Below are 20612 nucleotides of genomic sequence, written 5' to 3'. Positions count from 1 at the left end.
GAACAGGCCAAGATCCCTGCCCTCATGGAGCTGATGTTCTAACGGATGGAGGCAGGCCAATTAAAAAAAAAAAAAAACCCACTAAACCAAGATGCACAAAATGTCAGGTGGGGACAAGTGCTGTGAAGAAAAATAGGGGAAAGAGGATGAACCGTGCAAGTATGTCAAGTGCAACGGGGACTACTCCATAACTGTAGGATGAGGCACAGATGTACCTGGGGTGCTCCAGGAAAAATAAAGGAATTCAGTGGAGCTCAAGGGAGGTGAGGTCAGAAAGGAAAAGGGTGGGTTCCACACCACATCCTGGCAGGGACGTGGCAGACCAGTGGAGGGTTTTGAGCAGAAGCACGACAGGAACCAGTTGATGTGAATGGTGCCGCTCTGGCTATTATGTTGAGAATAATTTGCTGGGGCAGGAGGGGGAATGGGTGAGGGCTGATGCCAAGGTGGAAGCAGAAACCAGAAAGGGGCAATAGTAACACTCAAGTGCACCAGGCTCGGATCGGACCTTGGCAAGAGAAGCGAGGTAGAAAGAAGAGCCCAGCTTCTGGATATATTCTGTAGGTGGAGCAGACAGCTTTGCTGGTGTGGGATGTAGGAGCAAGTATGAAGGTGACACCAAGGTTTTGGTCCAAGAAAGTGAAAGGCTGGAGTTGCTAGAGTTACCGAGATGGGGAAAACATGGGGTAGTTTGGAGGCAGGTGATGATCAAACTAACGGTGAAGTACCTACTAGGTATCCAAGGGGTGACATCCACCAAGAAGCTGGATACATGAATTTGGAATCTAGAAGATTCTCTCAACAATGTTAGCTGCTTTCCACATTTAAGTCATAAATTCACCCAGAATTGCTTTTTTCCTTTTTTTGTATGACATGAGATTCGTATTTACATTTATTCTCTTTTCCATATGGGTAACAAATTGTCCCAGCACCATTAATTGAATGGCACATTCTTTCCCCACTGGTTTGGTCATCCAGTTTTCATGTATGCATGGGTCTGTCTCTGGGAGCTCTGATTCCTTGGCCATTACCACACTGTCCCGATTACTATGCCTACCATGAGTCTTTAGTTGGGCTAATCTCCTCACCTTATTTTTCTTCTTTCAAATGGCTCTGGCCCTTTGCTCTCTCATATAAATTCACACACTTTGTCAACTGTAACAAACAATCCTAGTAGGATTTTGACTGGAGAAGAATTGACTTCTTTACAGTATTGAATATTCCTATCCAAAAACATGGTATACTTCTTCATTTACTTAGGTCTTCTTTGATGTCTTTTAATAAAGTTTGATAATTTACCCCATAACATGCTTGGATGTGTGCTTCCTGGGAGGGAGGGGGAGAACCTCTGAATACTACCCTCCTTCTGAATAATACCTTAAGAGTACTTTCATTCTAATCACGCACCAACCAATTCATCTATTTTTGTTGTGTATTTTACCTAACTTATTTATATCATATAACCATTTATATTTAATATCTATATTAGATTAGTCATTATTGTTATTGCTTTATACAAGTTAGAGTTTCTTCTTAGATTTACCAACATATTTACACATATATTTGTTTACTTTCCTTCTTATATCTTGGCCTTCCAGCTAAGAAATTATTCCTTTTGCCTAGAGTATATTCTGAGGAATTTCCTTTATACAGATTTCACTGGTAAACTAACTCAGTATTTTGCTTGTCTGAAAATGCATTCATTTTCTCCTACGTATTGAAAAATTGTTTCACTAGGTACACAATTTACTTTGATGCTATTTTCTTCCAATACTGAAGACATTCTACTATCTTCTGGCTACCGTGCTTGCTAGTAAGAAATCACCATTAGCCTAATCTTCAATTGTTTACAGGCAATTTATCTTCTCTCCCTGATAACTTTTCAGATCTTCTCTTCAGATTTGATGTGTTGCTGTTTCATTATGATGAGCTGAGGAATTCTCTGTGTATTTATCTTGTTCGGGATCCAGTTTTCTGGATCTAAGAATTGGTGCTTTTCAACAATTTTGGAAAGTTACAGCTGTCAGCCATTATCTCTTCAAATATTGGCCTTTTCCACTGCCCATCATGTCCTTCTAGACGTCTGAATAGATCCAACTGTTAACTGTTCCATTCTTACTTTTTTGTCTGTCTCTTTGCACTGAATCTGGATATTTTATTGGTATTTGCCCCCCCTCCCCGCCCCATTTGCTACTTCTGTCTTCACCTGTGTCTTTTACAATGTTTAAGTCATCCAATGAGCTTTTAATTTTAACTATACTATTCTAGATGGTTTGACTTTTTTTTTCAAATCTCATTATTCACTTTTTTGGTCTTTTTAAATGTATCTTTTCACTTTAGATGTAGTAAACATAGTTATTTTATATTCATTGACTGAACTCACATCTGAAGTCTTTGAGAGTCTGATTCTGCTGTATATTGTTGATTCTCACTAACGGTGCCTGTTACCTCGTATATTTGTGATTTTTGACCGCGAGTGTGTATCACTTACAACTCCATCTATGAGCATTATTTAAAGTCTGAGTTGAAGCTCCATCCTTCAGACCTGATTTTCATTATTTCAACCAGTTTCCTGGACACACTACTAATCTGTGACCACTTTTAATCTAATTCACCACTTTATTCCCTTTATTCAGTCTATCGGTAAATGAACATAGTCTTTGTCTGAAAATGGACTCATTATTTAGGAAGTTTTGAAGCTTTTCAAGCCACACAGATAATTAGCATGGAACTCAAATCAACACATGCTTACAAATTCTTGAAGGATTTGTCCCCCTTCATTCCATGCTGAAGTTGAAAAGGCTAGTTTCCTAACTTTCGCACTTCAGGAGTGAGTTGATGTCTCATTCATCCTTACAATGAACAACCCAATTTTATACAAAAGGATCTAATACTTCCCTCCTTAGGTAGAGGGAGTATTTATCTTACATTCTTTGCAAAGCTGTCAAAACAGAAGCAGGAGATTTCTAGAATGTAGCAAAAATCCTCAAGGAGAGGGTGGCATTGATTCCTGCTATTTTCCTACAGTTTCTGATTTCATTTTGATAATGTTCTCTGCACAGTCCTTAACTTTTGGGTTGGCATGTGTGGGGTGTATCGACATGTTGTTTCCCTCCAGAGGACATTGTTAAGGTTTTCAATCCACCAAAGTGCCAAAAAATGGAATAATTTCATTGATATATAGATATTTTTTAAAGCATTTTATACATGTTGCCCTAATGCTCTACCACAAAACTGTGTCAATTTACATTACATTCATCAGTGTGATCACCAGAAACTACAAATTTTAATGTCTTAGGCTGGCCTTTGTTTAAACATTTCAGTTGTATTTAATATGAAGCTTTATAAAATTCAAAATACTTGAGCTTTTTTTCATCTTTTTCAATAAAAATAATAAGGAATAGATTATAGGATATTTATATTCTGGTGTTTCCTCCCCACCCACCCCCCCAAAAAAAAAACAGAAAAAAAATCTATGTGTATTTTGAAGTTTAAAGGAACACTTAATAACAATGGTTAAGAGCAAATATGGGCTTTGTTACTAACTGCTTGACCTTCGGCAGGCCTCCATTTTCTGATCTGTAAAATGGGCAGGATAGTGTCTACCTCAGCATTGCAAATAAGACAATATTGGCAAAACACAGAACCTGACAGAAAATAAATTCTCAAAACTGGCAGCTGATATTATTAACTTACTCCAAGATTCTACTAGTGGGACAGGCAGTTGAGATTTGAACCCAAGTTTGCCTGAATCCAAAGCCCACGAGAAACCCTTTCATTTTGCAGGCTGTTATGGAACTTAGAGGTTGGTTGTTCCTGGAGATCTTCTGCTCCACAGGAATAGATTTTCTTGCTGCTCACTTCCTGATCATAAGCCCCATAAAGACAAAGGAGTTGGGTCCCTTCTAGTGCGTGATAAAATTGATAAATATTCCTAGGTTACTTAGCTACATACTTACAGAAGATAGATGATATTTAGCCTCCCAAACAGCTTCTGGGTAAATTTTCTAATGAGGTTTTTGATACAATAAATATCCTGTGATTCTGTTCTTCGGCAATGAACCACTTCTACCTTTCCTCTCGGTGAAGTGAGTACTGACATTTTTTATCCTGTCCCAAAAAAACAGAAAACAGTCCACTGTTAATCTGAGATGACAAGCCCATCCAGTTACAGTACTTACAAAACTAGATGTGAATTCAATTTCCGTATGGTCAGAATGAACATGGTATTTCAGTACTGATGGGACAGTTTCCCCTGGGGGTTGGATATGACGAACAACTGCCATTGCAAACCAGCCAATGTGTGTCTCTCCAGGAGAATGATGTTTCTGAGAATTGGCCCATCTAGAAATGTCTGCAACTGTACTCTTTGTTTCCAACAAAGCTGCTTTAAAATATTCTAACAATAGGATTGAAAAACATTGAAAGGAGTTATTACTGATTCAGAATCCTCTTTATTTAATTGGCCACCATGGCATGTGGTCAAGAGTTACAGGGGAAATACTGACAGCTTCTGCCCATGTTCCAAATAGAGTTCCCCAAACTGTAGCCCTGAAAAGCAACAGTCCTGAGAGATATTTTGAGACAAAAAAAGTTCTTTGGTCAATTAAGTGTAGGAAATGCTGTTTATGATGGCCTTCCTGAGAGACCACTACGCCCATAAAAGTCTTTGAGAAGTTCCATAATAAAGTATCTCCTTTCCCAGACTTTCCCACACCCTTTCTGAGAAAAATTTCTAATGACAGCAACATTGGAGAGTTTAATGTTCCAGAGGGACACTTTGGGGAATGCTGCTGACAGGAACAGCAGGCCACAAACTGATTCTCTTAATGTCTCAATATGTGTGTGTGTGTGTGTGTGTGTGTGTGTGTGTGTGTGTGTCTATTTCCTTCCTCCTTCTGTCTGTCCCTCCATTCCTTCCTTTCTCCTCCTTTCTTTTCTCCTAGGGAAAATAATTTTATTAGATACTGGCCAGTATGCTCAAAACAGGCACATTAATTTTCACCCTAGGACCCTAGGAACAATATAGAGCACTCCCAATACCTCACGGCAGCCCCCATTTCACTTGCCCCTCTAAAGGTAACCATAATTCGGACTTCGATCACATAGATGATCTTGGCCAATTGTTGTACATCACATTAAGTGGGATTACATAGTGTGTATGGTTTTCTTTCAAAACACAATGTTACATCATGTGGCTTTTTGTTATTGCTGTTGTTTAGAGATGTCCTTGCAGTTTTTAATGTGCCAAGGTACCAAAGAACTTGAGCACTGCAGGGGTCTGAGACAGCTCCTCCTTCGTCAGATGAGGGAACTGAGGCCCATGAAGTGAAGTGACTTGCCTCAGGACACGCATGTTTGGTCAGAAACAGAACCTTTGGCATGTGCTTCTAGTCCAACTCCCTGTCATTCCCCCTGTTTAACTAGCTTGCAGGCTGTCTCTATGGGTGAGGGTCCCCCTGCCCTCACGGTCCACTGGTGCTCACATTAACTGCAGTTTGACTGCTCTTAACCATCAACACTCAGATGGGTAAGGGTGCAAGGTGTGGGGTCATGCAAGGGAACTTAGAAAGATAGCAGGTAGCAGCCAAGAATCCTTACCCAGTGGCTTTCTCCTTGGTGAATACATACCACCCTCAACTCGCAGGGGCCTCCATTAGCACCCGCAAAGCAAACCCAGATGCCCTACATTGTCCAAGCTCACTGAAACTGAAAAGAGTCCAAAATGCCAATTTATTCATTTACAATGGGAAAGTCAACAGCCAAGCAGTCTAGATGTTTCTGCAGCCCAGACAGTTAACAAACAAGTCATGTAAGCTAAATACAAGTCTGATTTCCTCTCCTTTGAGAGAACAAGGTGTGCTATCTGGCCACTTTCTTGCAGCCTTGGTATCAGGGTGGCTGAGATGAACTGGGGGCACATGTACTCTCAGCTCCAGCCTTGTGAAAATGTGAGCTCAGAATGGCAGATCTTCACATTTGCAAGGAAAGAAAACCTTGATATTTATATAACATGTCCAAAATCAGAAAGATTGGCTCAAAATTTTCTTCATACTCTGAAGATAGAAATAAATAAACATTTCTTTTAAGCTGGTTTAGCCTCCACCTGTGCCATGGCAAGGCCATCCATGCACTCTGTCCTCACAGACCACCACATGGAAAGCCCAGTTATTGGAAGGTGGTTTACATGGGGCTAAGGCCAAGAACACAGTCTGTGGAATCAGAGTACCAGGGATGAGACCCAGTTTCTATCGCCTATTAGCTGTGTAACCTTGAGCAAGTTACTAAAACTCTCTGTGCCTCAGTTTTCTTATCTGTAAATCAGAGATACTATACATACTGTAAAGGGTTTTATAAATGAGTTATTATATACAAAACACTGAAAGTAGTGTTTGACATGTAGTTAAGTGCTTGGTAAATATTAGCCATATCATCATTATTACTATTGAGCATGGACATTCTCAGGATTCAAAATAGTGGACATCAAGAAGTCACTCAAAGCTCCTAAGGTCTGGGGGAACTTCATCTACTGCAGAGATTTAAAGCCAAGGAAACTAGAGATGGGTAATGCTTAGGTGGCATCTTCCCAGTTTGCCTGGGCATCTCTACATTGTTGACACCCACAGGACCAATTGATCCCCTCTGCAAAGACACATTCTTTCTTAAATAAATGAACACACCTTTAATAAAGTGGCAGCTAAATTTTAATGACCTGACAACATTTCCTTTCTAAGAGGGCTTTACATAGCCCAGCTGCCATTATGAGCTGATTTCATGTTTTGTTTTTTTTTTAATGTTTGAGAGAGACAGAGAAGAGTGTGAGCAGAGAGGGGCAGAGAGAGAGGGAGAAACAGAATCCAAAGCAGACTCCAGGCTCCAAGCTCAGCACAGAGCCCAATGCGTGGCTCAAACTCAGAAACTGCAAGATCATGACCTGAGCCGAAGTTGGATGCTTAACTGACTGAGCCACCCAGGTGCTCCTGACTTCATGTTCTAACTCTAATGTCAATCTTTCTTAACATTTAATTTTAAAAAATTATTTTGAAATACAGCAATGCATTCTTCATTATACCTTCTCAATGCATAATACCTTCTCACTATGAAAAACATTATATGTATATATACACATACACACACACACATACATATATATACACACATATATAAAAATATGACTGAAATAATGATTGTTTTTATTGTGGCAAAATACACATAACCAAAAATTTGTCATTTTTGCCATTTTAAGTGTACCGTTCAGGGGCATGATGTAAGTTCACATTTTTGTGCAATCATCACCATTATCCATCTCCAGAACTTTTTCATCTGATATCCTGGTGTGAAATCCTTTTTTCCCAGCTGAAGTCTCCTCTCTTTGGGGTTTGGCATGTGTATAATTTCAGATAGTACCTTCTACGTTAAGGGATCAGACACACACAGTACACATTGGATGGGCACCATAGACCAGTAGGAAGATAATCCATGGAGGGTGTCTCAACAGAAGGCCTTCTCACTCCAAATCTGGGAGAAGCATTACCAAGGAATAAAATGATGGTATTATTTCAAAGGAGGCAATCAGAACCTGACTGACTACCATGTGAGCAATTAAACACTCAGTAATATTTTCCACAGCCCCTGTGAATGTGAAATTAGGTGCCTCCTACAAAGACATGACATTAGTAGAGACAACAGATTTTCATATTTGCAAATATCTTTTACCTACTTTGGGTGGAAACAGACCTTAATAATGTCTAGACTCTTGTAAAGCTAGCCATAAATGTTGTCATTCCTGGTTTTGGTTTGAACTTAAAAGAAAAACCGGAAAGAGACATCCTGTTTGTGAAACATGATGTCATTAGTTGATGCTACAAATATACAAAAAATTTGAATAAAATAAGAAAGTATAATTACAGAGCTGAGCTTTGGGGGAAAAGGAAACATGGAAAGAAGGAAGAGAGAGTAAAGGGAAATCCTCCACCCAGATGGCAATGACTTTGTGTGCAGTGACTCAGGGAGCGATCAAATGTGATACAGGCCTTGGGGGCAAGAGTCTCAATTTCCCCCATGGGGAGAGCAGGTGCCTCGTTCAAAACTGAGAACTGAAAGTCAAACCATGTATACAACCTGGACTTTGGAGGGGCGGACCTCTCGGTAAATGAGAAGACTAAAAAAACGAACTTTACTAGCCTACAGAAGTGACAAAGAAGCTTTCTCTACTGATAGCTCTGGATAGAAAACAGAAGAAAACAAAAATGCTGTGAGGAATCCAAATCCTAGATCAAAGTAGGTGTGCACCCCAATCCACACTACCTGTGTAGTGTGCAAGTCCCCAAGAACTTCAGATAATAGACTGTGGAAGACACAATGAAGTAAGTATCTTTATAATTATTAGAAATACATATAGAGAAAAGTCATGAGAACAGGTAATTATGAAAAATAACAGAAACTTTAAAAATGGAAAATATGATCATTAAACTTTAAGCTAACTGGATGGGTTAAAAACATATTAGACAAGATTGAAGAAAATTAATGAACTGGAAGGCAGTTATGAAGAAATTATCTAGAACGAAGCACAGAGAAATAGAGAATATGGAAAGCAGTTAAGAGACATGTAAGACAGAAGAAAAAGATTATCTGTGTCTTAGAGGAATTCCATTAATGTCTTATAGGAATTCAAAAAATAAAGAAATAAAATATTGTTTGAAAATACTGGCTAATTTTTTTTTTTTTTTTTTTTTTTTTTTTTTTTTTTTTTTTTTTTTAGAATTGATGAAAGACCTGAATCCTCAGTCTGAGCAGGAAAATAAAAATAAATCCTGAATATATAGTAGTGGAATTACAAAACACTAAAAATAGAGAAAGCCTGAAAATGACTGGATAAAAGAAAAACTGCCTATGCAAGAATAATAATTAGACTAAGAGTATATTTCTCATCAGCAACAATAGGAGCCAGTAGTACATGGGTTGGCAAACTCCCTCTGCAAAAGGCCAGATGATATATATTTTAGGCTTCATGAGCCACATGTTCTTTGTGCAACTATGCAGCTCTGCTATTACAGCATGATAACAGCCAGAGACAATATGAACACAATATGAGCATGATTGTATTCCAATAAAATTCTACTCATGGACACTGCAGTTTGACTTTTCTATAATTTTAGTGTGTCCTAAAATATTCTTCTGGTTTTTTTCAATTGTTTAAAAATGTCTTTTAAAAAATTCTTAGCTTATGGGCCATACAAAATAGCCGATGGACTGAATTTGCCTTATGGGCTAGAGCTTCCCAACCACCAGAATAGTATCTTTAAAAAGGTAAAGATAAGCCGGGGAGCAGGGGAGAGCACCTGGATGGCTCAGTCAGTTGAGTGTCCAAGTTCAGCTCAGGTCATGATCTCATGGTTCGTGAGTTAAAGCGCCGTATCGGGCTCTCCACTTTCAGTGCAGAGCCCACTTTGGATCTTCTGTCCCCCTACCTCTGCCCCTCCCCCATTTGCAGACTCTCAAAAACAAACATTAAAAAAAAACGTAAAGGTAAGGGTAGGGGCGCCTGGGTGGCTCAGCTCATTGAGTGTCTGACTCTTGATTTCAGCTCAGGTCATCGTATCATGGTTCATGAGATGGAGCCCTGAGCTGGGCTCCATGCCGACAGCGTGGAGTATGCTTGGGATTCTCTCTCTCTTTCTGCCCCTCCTCTGGTCACACGTGTGTGCACACATGTGCATATGCACGTGCAAGCAAAGGTAAAAACAGCTATTAACCTAGAATTCTATGCCTAGCTAAACAATCATTAAAAGATGGAGGTTAAAAAAAGAAAATCTACTACAGATAGAAAGAAATTACCAAAGAATCTGATTGAAAGAACTCCTATAAGATGTACTGGGAAGAATAAAATTAAAATCAGAGAGGAATGAAACGTAAGATAAAAGGCTGGAGAGAGAAAAGTAAACATGCAGGTGTATCTAAAGAAGCATTGATGGCAACAAGAAAAGTAAAAATGATAAATTTTGCTTAAAAAACAAAAACTGCAGGGGCGCCCAGGGTGGCTCAGTCGGTTGAGCGTCCAACTTCTGCTCAGGTCATGATCTCGCAGTTCACGAGTCAGAGCCCTGCGTCCGGCTCTGTGCTGACATCTCAGAGCCTGGAGCCTGCTTCCGATTCTGTGTCTCTCTCTCTGCCCACCTCACCTCCCCCACCCCCGTTCGTGCTCTGTCCCTCTGTCTCTAAATAAATAAATAAATAAATAAATAAATAAAACATTAAAAAAATTAAAACAAAAAACTGCGTTAAATTACCAGACAATAAAAACTTGTAGGATGCAAGGAGGGCAATCAGAAATAAAACATTCTAAGGTGTTTATGTCTCTGAGAGGAGGCTAGAGATGATTAACATTAAACTTTGTTAAATCAGTTATGCATAATTACAAATTGAAGGGAAATTACTTAAGGGAAACATCTTTTTGTCCTAAAAGCTATTTGTTTATTTTGTTAGGTGACTTTATTATAGTGATATAAAATCACATTCAGTTCATTTAGAATTTGAAAAGTGAGATTACTTATAAATATTTAAATAATAATGTAGGTAGTACAAAGCTATGGAAAATATTTTTATATTGGTTACAAATGACTTCAGTTTGGGAAATCAGCCTAGTTGTTTTGTTTTTTTTCCAGAATCACTTCTTATAGAGGTAGACATGATTTTTCTAGATACATAAAACACACACACACATATACACACACACACACATATTTAAAAATATTTTTCCTAAACACCAAAGGAGATTTGCAACTGTCAAAATTCCTTAGCCAATGAGTTTTTCATGCCATGAAATCACATGGAGTAATCCTAAATGCATACTACCAAGTGAAAGAAACCAATCTGGAAAGGCTACATTCTACACAACTCCAATGATATGACATTCTCGAAAAGGCAAAACTAAGGAGACAATTTTTAAAAAATCAGTGGTTGCAGGAGGCAAAGGGGGAGGGAGAGATAAATAGATGGAACACAAAGGGTTTTTAGGATAGTGAAACTGTTCTTTACCATGCTATGATGGTAAATATAGGGCATTAAATCCCATAGAATCTACAACACCAAGGGTGAACCCTAATGTTAACTGTGAACTTTGGTGATAATGATGTGTCAGTGCAGGTTCATCAGCTGTAACAAATGTACCACTCTGGTGGGGAATACTGACAGTGGGGGGAGGAGGGATGGCAGGCGTGAGAAACAGGATTCTCTGTACCTTCATCTAACTTTTCTGTGAACCTAAAACTACTGTAAAAGATAAAGTCTTTTTTTTTTTTTTTTTTTTTGTTAATTCTCAACCATTTTCTTGCATATAATTTTTCTGTTTTGAAGACAGGTCAAGAATTATACCACCTATCATTTACCGAGCACTTTACATAGATTTTCTCCTTAATTCTGATAAAATATATACTATTGTTTTAGTCTCATGGTTAAGGACACTGAGGCTAAGAGAATTTACGTAATTATGGCATATTCACAGAAAATTTAAGCATCTGTTTATCTGACCACAAGGATGGCTTATTTGTCAGTACTCTGATTATTCATTTTAATTTTTTCTATTATCTGGTTTTAAAATACCTTCAGTTATTTTTTATTACAAGCCTTAAAGTTTATTTGTGCACAACTGTCCAGAAAGGAAGAGGACTGGACCTCAGAGACTACAAAGCCTAGAAGGCAACGCGGCGCCGGGCTACTTAGGAACCCAGCAGCTCGCCCCCTTAGCATGCTGGGAATGGTAGTTTTCTGGCCGGCCTCTCTCCCTCCGCCCCCAAGCGTCCGGACCCGAGCTTTGTTCCCATTCCCCTTCCCTGGCGCCACGGTTCGACAGACCCACCCGTCCTCGCACAGTCATCCCAGTCTCGGAGACTGATTTGGGGTGCGTCCCTGACGCCCTGAATCCCGATCCCGCTGGGTGGCCAGCGCTACCCATCTCACCTGCAACTCTGCGATGCGGCGCTCAGAGAAGGACGCTCAGCCTGGTTACCACAGAAACGAAGTTACAACTGCGTCACGATGCGTGCGGGAAGTCAAAGGTCATACCAGCTAGTTCCGCTTCCTGTTCCGGGATCCCGGTTGTTGTCGGAACGCTTTGGGGTTCCGGCCAGCTTCGGGCCTATTTTGGGTGTCCAGGTTGGCCTGAGGTCTGCTGCTGCAGCCATGGCGGCCTCCACCGCAGCCGGGAAACAGAGGATTCCCAAAGTGGCCAAGGTAGGCGACCGCGAGGGGCTTTGTGGGAGGAGGCCCGGGAGAGGGGCTGTTCCAACCTCCGTGGGGCCTGCGGCGGGAGAGGGTGTGGTGCCAGGAGCAGGCCTACCCCGTGCGGGCCGAGGGGAAGGAGGAGGGGTCAGCCGGTGGTTGGGGACAGACTTTTGTCACTCCTGAGCATTCCCCAGCCGTCGTGGCCTTCGTTCTGGGAGGTGTTTTTGTTGGGGAAGGAGTGGGGTCATTTGGCAGAAATTAGTGCGCTAGGAGCTGGGAAGCTATGATCAAACGCGGGCTACGAGCAGTGCTCAAATAAGACACGAGTTAGTGTAAAATTGCAGCCTTGCCAAATGCTCTGCTGCAGCGTAGAATATGCCATGGAATAGTTGTGTGAGGGGTCTGCAGAGTAAACTTTGCTGGGGAAGTGATATTTAAGCTGACACTTGGTGGCTGACAAGGAGTTAGCCCAGCTGATTGTTGAAGGAAACAGAGGGCATGCGTTGTGTAGCGGCATTAAGTTAATTAAACAATAAATTTGATGTTATCTGGTATTTCCATGGGTGGCTGATACTTAGTGCTTAATACGTGACAGGCTTTGTCCTGAGCCTTTGCAGATGCCCTCACTCTAGTCTGTTTCTCCAGCCCAGATGGCTCTCTTGAGCTTGTTCTTTACATACTCATTTAGACAATTCCCCGAGATAATGTGTATAAATCACATAGCACATTATCTGTGATTACATATGAGCTAGCATCATTTTGAGATTCCTCATGTGGCATTAAACAATTAATGTGTCTTATAATTCAATTCCATAAAATTTGATTCGTCACCAGTGGTCCAATAGAAATATAATGTGAGGTACGTTTGTAATTTAACTTTTCCTACAGCTACACTAAACAGTTAAGGGGCACCTGGGTGGCTCAGTTGATTAAGCATCCGACTTAGCTCAGGTCATGATCTCATGGTCTATGAGTTCAAGACCCGCATTGGGCTCTGTGCTTAACAGCTCAGCTCAGAGCCTGCTTCAGATTCTGTGTCTCCCTCTCTCTGCTCCTCCCTTGCTCGCGCGCTCGCTCTCTCTCAAAAATAAATAAATATTTTTAAAAAATTAAAAAAAACAGCCAAAACAGGTGACATTAATTTAACTGTGTATTATCTTTAACTCTATATCTCCAAGATATTGCTGTTTCATTATGTAATCAATATGGAAAATTTATTTCGATAGTTTTGTTTTTTTTCATGCTAAGTCTTCAAAATCCAGTTTATATTTTACCCTCACAGCCCATCTCTGTTTGGACTCACTGCATTAGCTCATGGCTGTTGTGTTGGGCAGCTCTAAGACCTCAAGAAACTTACAGTCTAATGATGGGAAGTTACTGAATATTATCTTTGATTTGAAATGCCATGAAAAACCAAACGCAACTTGAGACATTATCGTTCACCTGGGGCATTAATAGAAAAATTTTTTAAATAGAGGTTGTAACACTAGATAAGATGTGGTACACATCTTGATAAAACCTCTAGTGAGAATTTTACCTAAGGAGCCTCAAAGTTTATTATTATACTAATCTAAAAGGGGACACTTGGTATTCTTGCTATCTTTTCTCTTAAGACTTACCTGTGGCTTTGTAATAGATCCCATGCATAAGAAAGAAAACATTGTGTTTACTTTCATAGAGAAATGAAAACATGTTGTACGAAGAGAGCATCTGGTAATAATACTTAAAAAGTTCACACCCCCAAAAATGTCTGTTTTCCTAACCTTGTGTGATGAGCATCTATTAAGAAATGGAAACGTTTTCTGTCTTAAAAGGTGAAAAACAAAGCCCCGGCTGAGGTACAGATAACTGCCGAACAACTCTTAAGAGAAGCTAAAGAAAGAGAACTTGAACTTCTTCCGCCTCCACCTCAACAGAAGATCACAGATGAAGAAGAGTTAAATGATTACAAACTAAGGAAAAGGAAGGTCAGTCAAGGTGATACCTTCCAGTCTGTTAATAACATTGTCAGAGTTTGCAGAGTTCCTCATTGGTTAGAGAGGCAATAGCATAAGAATAGTTTATCGTTTCTAGCCCCATGAGTAGTGTGACTTCTGGTTACCAGATAATTGCATTTTGCTTAACTTTATAAAATATACCATGAATTATCTTTAAAAGTAGAAAGAAATTAAATCCACCAGAGACATAATTTTTGGTAGTTTAACCAAAGAGGTGGTAGTTTAACAAGTGAAACATGTGACAGCTGTAAGGGGCTGGACTTAACCAAGGCCGCGTTGTGTACTCTACCACTTTCTGCAGTAGGATTTAAGACCTGGGAAAGAGCCATGAAAAGACTTGGGGATCTGACCTCCTTACCCTAGAATCCTCACTCTAGAGAGTAGTTTTAAACCACTAACCCTGTTGTATTTACTTATTAGTGATGTTTAAAGAGTGATGTATGAAATTTGGAGATGTTACTGAGAGGAGTGAAATAGTCAAAAACATTTTTATACTAGGAACAAGTATAGAGTATATTAAAGGATCAGTTAGTTATTATCAGTAATAAGAGAAGATATCAACAACTTTGCTAATAATTCTGTACATCTAAAGTTTTTCTCTTTGTTTGCATGTAAGACTTTAAAGAAACACTTAAGATTATAACCTGCATTATGAGTTTCTTATTTCCCAAGGATTCCAGGATGTAATTTCTCCTAAATAACAACAAAATGAATAAATCTTTTTAGAACAGAATTAATGGAGTTGCCTGGGTGGCTCAGTTGGTTAAGCGCCGGGCTCTTGATTTCGGCTCACGTCATGATCTCACAGTTTGTGGGATCAAGCCCCATGTCAGGCTCTGTGTTGACAGCATGGAGCCTGCTTGGGATTTTCTCTCTGCCCCCCTTGTTTCTCTCTCTCAAACAAATAAATAAGCATTTTTAAAAAAGAACAGAATTAATGGACAAATGAAGATGTCATTTTTACTTATTTTTCCCTTCAATTTGCCCTTTTATCCCTTCCTCTAGACTTTTGAAGATAACATAAGAAAAAACAGAACTGTGATTAGTAACTGGATAAAATATGCACAATGGGAAGAGAGTCTAAAGGAGATTCAAAGGTAAAATTACTGAGTGTATAGTTTCATATATAAAGATGTAAGTTAAGAGACAGAAAAGAAATAGGAAAAGGTAAAGCATGAGTGAAAAAGAGTGTACCTCTGGTAGTAATTTTCTAAATTGTTCCGTGGAACCCTGGGGTCCTTTGAGGGGCCTCAGAGGCACTATGGTAGGAGAGTCCTGGGGGGACCATAGAGGAGATGCTGTAGGTGGGTGTCACCACCAGCACACACTCTATAGTCAGAGAAATGCAGTTTCTTCTGCTTTCTCTGTATTCGGATTCTTTTAAATAAAAATCGTTCCTCCAAAAACTGCTGGGCAACAAAATACAAGTCACCACCTGGCTCTTCCTATTGCCCAGCCTTTCTGCACTCTCCCGGCATGGCACACCCACTGCCCCCGCCGTGCCTGTGTACTCGCCACTCCTGAGGACACAGTGTCTCTTTGCCCTACACTAGGCTCTTCTCTCTGCCTGGAACGAGCACCCCTCCTTGCCTACCTTGGCTTCTGGAGCTTTCCTCAACTTCTCAACTCTGGCGTTACCTATTATTTAGCCTTTTGCACTAGATATTTTTATTCTCTTTTGCTTCCTGATGTAAAGCTTGATTATAACATTTACTATATTGTATTGTAATTACATTCATGTCTGTCTTTCTCTAAGAGTCTGTAGCTTCCTGAAAACCTGTCTTTTCACTTTTATATGCCCAAAACCTGGCTCATGGTGGACACCTGATAAAATAGCAGGGCACCACAAGTGGTTTGAAATAGTTGCCACATATGTTGTGTGTGCTACTTTGACATTCTCCAAATCTGGCTTCTTAAGGGCTCGATCCATATACGAACGTGCTTTAGATGTAGACTACCGAAATATTACACTCTGGCTGAAATACGCAGAAATGGAAATGAAGAATCGCCAGGTCAACCATGCCCGAAATATCTGGGACCGGGCCATAACAACTCTGCCTCGAGTCAACCAGTTCTGGTAGGTTTCTCATCTACTGAAGCAGCTTTTTGTAAGCTAGAAAAGTTCTGCCTTTCTGTGCATTTATTTTATTTCTGTAGTTGTAATCGTATATATTTAGTTTACGTCCTCTTTCTTTAAACATGCTGTAAGTGCTTTTTCATGTTTGTAGTATGTAGTATGTAGTCGTAATCACAATGTATAAAGCTTGTGTAATCAAAACTAAAATTTGGGTTGTAATCTTTTATATGTAAGAAATATCTTGTTGACCTAAGCAATTTTTTAAGAAAAAATTACCTTTTTTTCCTATGGTTCATCCTTGCAGATCTGTATTTTGATAAGAAAACATGTTTGGTTTAGCTGTTGGGGAACATAAAGGCCTAAGTCTTCTTCACATTTAACAGAGTTAAAACTACAAATGCTGGAGATTATTTTCTTTCCCTAAGTCATTTTGACGATGACCCATATTTTGGGATGGTTTTATTGAAGGTACAAGTACACGTACATGGAAGAGATGTTGGGGAACATTGCTGGCGCCCGGCAGGTGTTTGAGCGCTGGATGGAGTGGCAGCCTGAGGAGCAAGCCTGGCACTCCTACATCAACTTTGAGCTACGATACAAAGAGGTGGATCGGGCCCGCACCATTTACGAGCGATATATCCTTCCAGCCAGTCCAAGTGGCGCCGTTACTGTCCTGGGTGCCACTCGTCCCATGGAGGTGCAGTCACGGTCTGGACATAGGGACAGTCGCTAATGTGGTCATGGTGTGGGCGCATGGACGGTCATTAACGTGGGCCGGGAATGAAAGATGCAAGTTCAGCCAGCTTCGTAAGCTACATATATATTTTCTAGAGACACAGGACAGTCAGAATAAAAGTTCGTAGTCTGGGTAATTGAGCTTTTTTCCAGTGAAACTTTGGGTTTGTTTGTATTTTGGCGTTAATGCTGTGGTTCCTTGTGGAAAGTGACACACCAAGGCTCTGGCTCCTGTAGCCAGTGCTGTTTCTCCAGGGTTTTTTTCCTAGGTTTTTCTAGGGTGTTGGTCATTAGCAGCACTACTGGAGGCCCCGCCAAAGGATGGAGACCAGAGGGAAACAGAGTGTATTGCAAGAAGCTCTGCTCCGGGGCCAGCGGAATGGGTTCGAGTCCCTTCTCTGGCATGTGTTAGTGGGGCAGCCTCAGATGAGTCAGTTAACACTTCTGAACCTTGTTTTCTCTGAAACAAGAATGAAAATGAAATAGAATCTGCCAAGATTAGCTGTGTTTCAGGTTAAGATTATAATCTGTATAGGGTGGTGGGTAGCGTGTGTGCATGTGCCTGGTTTGTGTGTGGGTACGTGCATGCATGTGCGCCCGTGTACATATTTTGCTTAGGAACAGTGATTTGGTATTTGCAAATTAAGTGGTAAGTGTGACTTCGATGAACATAAATACCAGGATAAACAAAAATCAACTTTAATATGTAATTTTAAGGTCTCCATTACCTCTGCACATTTTAATATCATCAGTTTAATGGAAGCTTTTATGACACTTGTTATGTGCCAGGCCTTGCTGGAAGCACTTTACAAATATCACCATTCAGTCCTCAGGACAGCCCTGAGCACAGGATCTACTTGAGTGTGCAGGATGGGAAATCCAGGCAGAAGTGGCTAAGCAGCGAGGTCAGGGTCTCGCAGGTGGTGGTAGAGGTGGGCTCAGAGCCCAGCCGCAGCTTCTGAGCCTTTGCTCTTAACATCATTGTCACATTTGAAGGTGTTACTACTTTGGAAGTCACGATTTCCTCAAGCAAGGTAGAAGAAAAATAGATACATCCTATTAAATAAAATGGTAATTCAAAACTTTTTTAATGTCAACTACATTTCAGTTAAAAAATAAAGCAAAACCTTTCTCTTCTGACTCTAGTTAGCAGTTTTGTTTTTGTGCTTTTTTTTTCTTAATCATTAATTCAAACATTAACATTACTGAGTATATAATACAGTAGGTGCCATTCATTGAGCACATTCTTTTGGTCCAAATCTGCTAAGAGCTTTATACCCATTTCCTCCTTTAAGGCCAACAGTCATCTAGTGAGGTTGGTTGGTGGTCTTTTTCTCTATTTACAGATGATAATGCTTAAGTCTTGGACAATTTAATGACTTATTCAGGATGGCATTGATAAACAGGCTTCAGGATTTTCACTTCTCCACACTCACTTGTACCCATTACTGAAGTACTGAATCAGCACTAGAGGAAGTCGGGTGAACAAGACACGGCCCACTCCTAGAGGTTACAGATTAGTGTTTCTTTGCCTTTGCCCATGTTTTATCAACCCTATCATTGTAGTTAGCATTGTTGGGGGTTTGGGTTTGGTGGTTTTTTTTTTTTTTAAGCCTCATTGTCTTGCGTGGTATTTCCTTAAGTCCCCTGAACTTGTTCTCGTGCACCCTGATGTTAAGAATTGGATCAAGTATGCCCGCTTTGAAGAAAAACATGGTTATTTTGCCCATGCACGGAAGGTGTACGAGAGAGCCGTTGAATTCTTTGGAGATGAACATATGGATGAACACCTTTATGTTGCCTTTGCCAAATTTGAAGAAAATCAGAAGGAAGTAAGTACACTTGAAGAACTCAATTACATTGCATAACAGCCTAGGAAAGATGACTTATTGTGCACGCTGAGTTCACATCCATCTTACCCTTGGAAAAAATGTTTTCAAATCTCTAAAAGAAAACAATATATGTTTGTGGCTTAGCTGCAGATTGGGAACCAAGCGATTATAAATCGTATTAAACTGTCCTAATTGTGTTGTGCTTTGCTTGAAAATTAAGCTTTTGTATCTATGATAAGAATATTATGTGTAAACTGAGAATTCGTCATTTGGTCTCCACACTAAAGGGCTCTACAGGTAATAAACCTGGAAAACAAAAGCCCAGAGCGCTTAGAGAACAGAAGTTGAAATGAAAACAAAGATTGCCCCACAAATAAGTCAGTTCTATTCTTATATATGGAAATAATCCTTTAAAGTAACTTAAATACTACAATCGAGTGAGATGCACTGAGGTCCAAATGCAGGGTCTTAACACTTATCGTGATAAGGACTTCAGATCCTGTCCCAGGGCCAGTGGGAAGTGTGAAGGGTGTTAAGCAGAAGAGTGGTAGGACAGGATTTATATTTGAAGGAAAGTCTCTAGCTTATTTGTGGAGATCATATTGGGAAGAAGGTGGCAGAAGGGGAAGTGAGGAGGCATTTGAAGTGGTCCAGGGAAGAAATGCAGATGGCTTGGGTGTAGGGAGGAAGCTAAGGGCTCTGTTGCAGAGGCAGATGTGGCAGGGCTCGTTGAAGTAGTGAATGTGGGGAATGAGGAAAGGAGAAGAATCAAGGAGGACCCAGGAGGTTTGGGGCTTGAGCAAGTGCATGACCGTAGGTGTTGCTTACCAGGACTGGGAAGACAGAGGTATCCAGGTTTGGTTTGAGAAACAGGAGGTCAGTTTTGGACCTGTTTATTCTGAGATGCACGCTGACATCCGACCGACAACCTTAGGTAGACAGTATTAAATACGGAGCTCAAAGGAGGGTGCCAGTCTGTCCTGACTGAAATGAATACTCTCAACAAGAGGGAGAAGAAAAGTCTTTATTTTGGACACTTGGAGACCTCAGAATCCACCAAGTAATGTATTCTGTCATAATTACTTTCCATGTTGTGAGTAAAGTGAGGATACTGTGTTGTAGAAATAATCATCCTGTCTGCTTTTAGTTTGAAAGGGTACGGGTCATCTACAAGTATGCCCTGGATAGGATTTCAAAGCAGGAGGCCCAAGAACTCTTTAAAAATTATACCATCTTCGAGAAGAAATTTGGTGATAGGCGGGGTATTGAAGACATCATTGTGAGCAAACGAAGATTCCAGTATGAGGAAGAGGTGAAGGTGAGTGCTGGCGTGGACGCTGAACTATGTGGGTAACTATAGCAGCTACAGTAAAGCGAGGGCTAGCAAGGGAGAGCTTCCAGGAATCATGCCCTTGGTGATGTGTCCCCAGTAATTGGCAGCTCTTTCAGTAGGAATAAGCAGGACTGATGGAAAAGGCTAGCAAGCACAACTCAGGTTTGCTCTGCCACTCACATGTTGATTGCTGGTTGTGCACTATAGAACCTGAGCAGAAATTGAGAATCCATTTGGGGAGTCTGGGTGGCTCAGTTGGTTAAGCATCTGACTTCAGCTCAGGTCATGATCTCATAGTTCGTGGGTTTGTTCGAGCCCTGTGCCAGGCTCTGTGCTGACAGCTTGGAGCCTGGAGCCTACTTTGGATTCTGTGTCTCCTTCTCTCTGTCCCTCGCCTACTCACACTCTGACTCCCT

At 40.4% G+C, this 20612-nt stretch overlaps 2 protein-coding genes across 5 annotated transcripts in view; one reads left to right on the top strand and one right to left on the bottom strand.

Annotated features, from left to right (window-relative positions):
* CFAP61 (cilia and flagella associated protein 61) overlaps nucleotides 1-12045 on the bottom strand; it is a 280634-nt gene extending 268589 nt beyond the window's left edge. For all 4 annotated transcript variants that reach the window (XR_007461949.1, XM_049650101.1, XM_049650103.1 and 1 more), the window contains exons 1-2: nucleotides 11959-12045; nucleotides 3960-4110 (exon numbers count right to left, since the gene is read on the bottom strand). Coding sequence is in view for 3 of the 4 variants with exons in the window: in XM_049650101.1 (XP_049506058.1) it covers nucleotides 3960-4102 (143 nt within the window). In the remaining variant the exon portion in view is untranslated. The remainder of the gene's footprint in view (nucleotides 1-3959; nucleotides 4111-11958) is intronic.
* Nucleotides 11851-20612, top strand: part of CRNKL1 (crooked neck pre-mRNA splicing factor 1) — a 15849-nt gene continuing 7087 nt past the window's right edge. The window contains exons 1-7 of the mRNA XM_049650104.1: nucleotides 11851-12231; nucleotides 14037-14189; nucleotides 15225-15316; nucleotides 16138-16296; nucleotides 16765-16931; nucleotides 18685-18863; nucleotides 20011-20181. Of these exons, the coding sequence (XP_049506061.1) occupies nucleotides 12037-12231; nucleotides 14037-14189; nucleotides 15225-15316; nucleotides 16138-16296; nucleotides 16765-16931; nucleotides 18685-18863; nucleotides 20011-20181 (1116 nt within the window). The 5' untranslated portion in view covers nucleotides 11851-12036. The remainder of the gene's footprint in view (nucleotides 12232-14036; nucleotides 14190-15224; nucleotides 15317-16137; nucleotides 16297-16764; nucleotides 16932-18684; nucleotides 18864-20010; nucleotides 20182-20612) is intronic.

The sequence above is a fragment of the Panthera uncia genome (genome assembly GCF_023721935.1).
Source record: "Panthera uncia isolate 11264 chromosome A3 unlocalized genomic scaffold, Puncia_PCG_1.0 HiC_scaffold_11, whole genome shotgun sequence".
NCBI lineage: Eukaryota > Metazoa > Chordata > Mammalia > Carnivora > Felidae > Panthera > Panthera uncia.
This window is presented reverse-complemented; position numbering and strand designations above follow the sequence as displayed.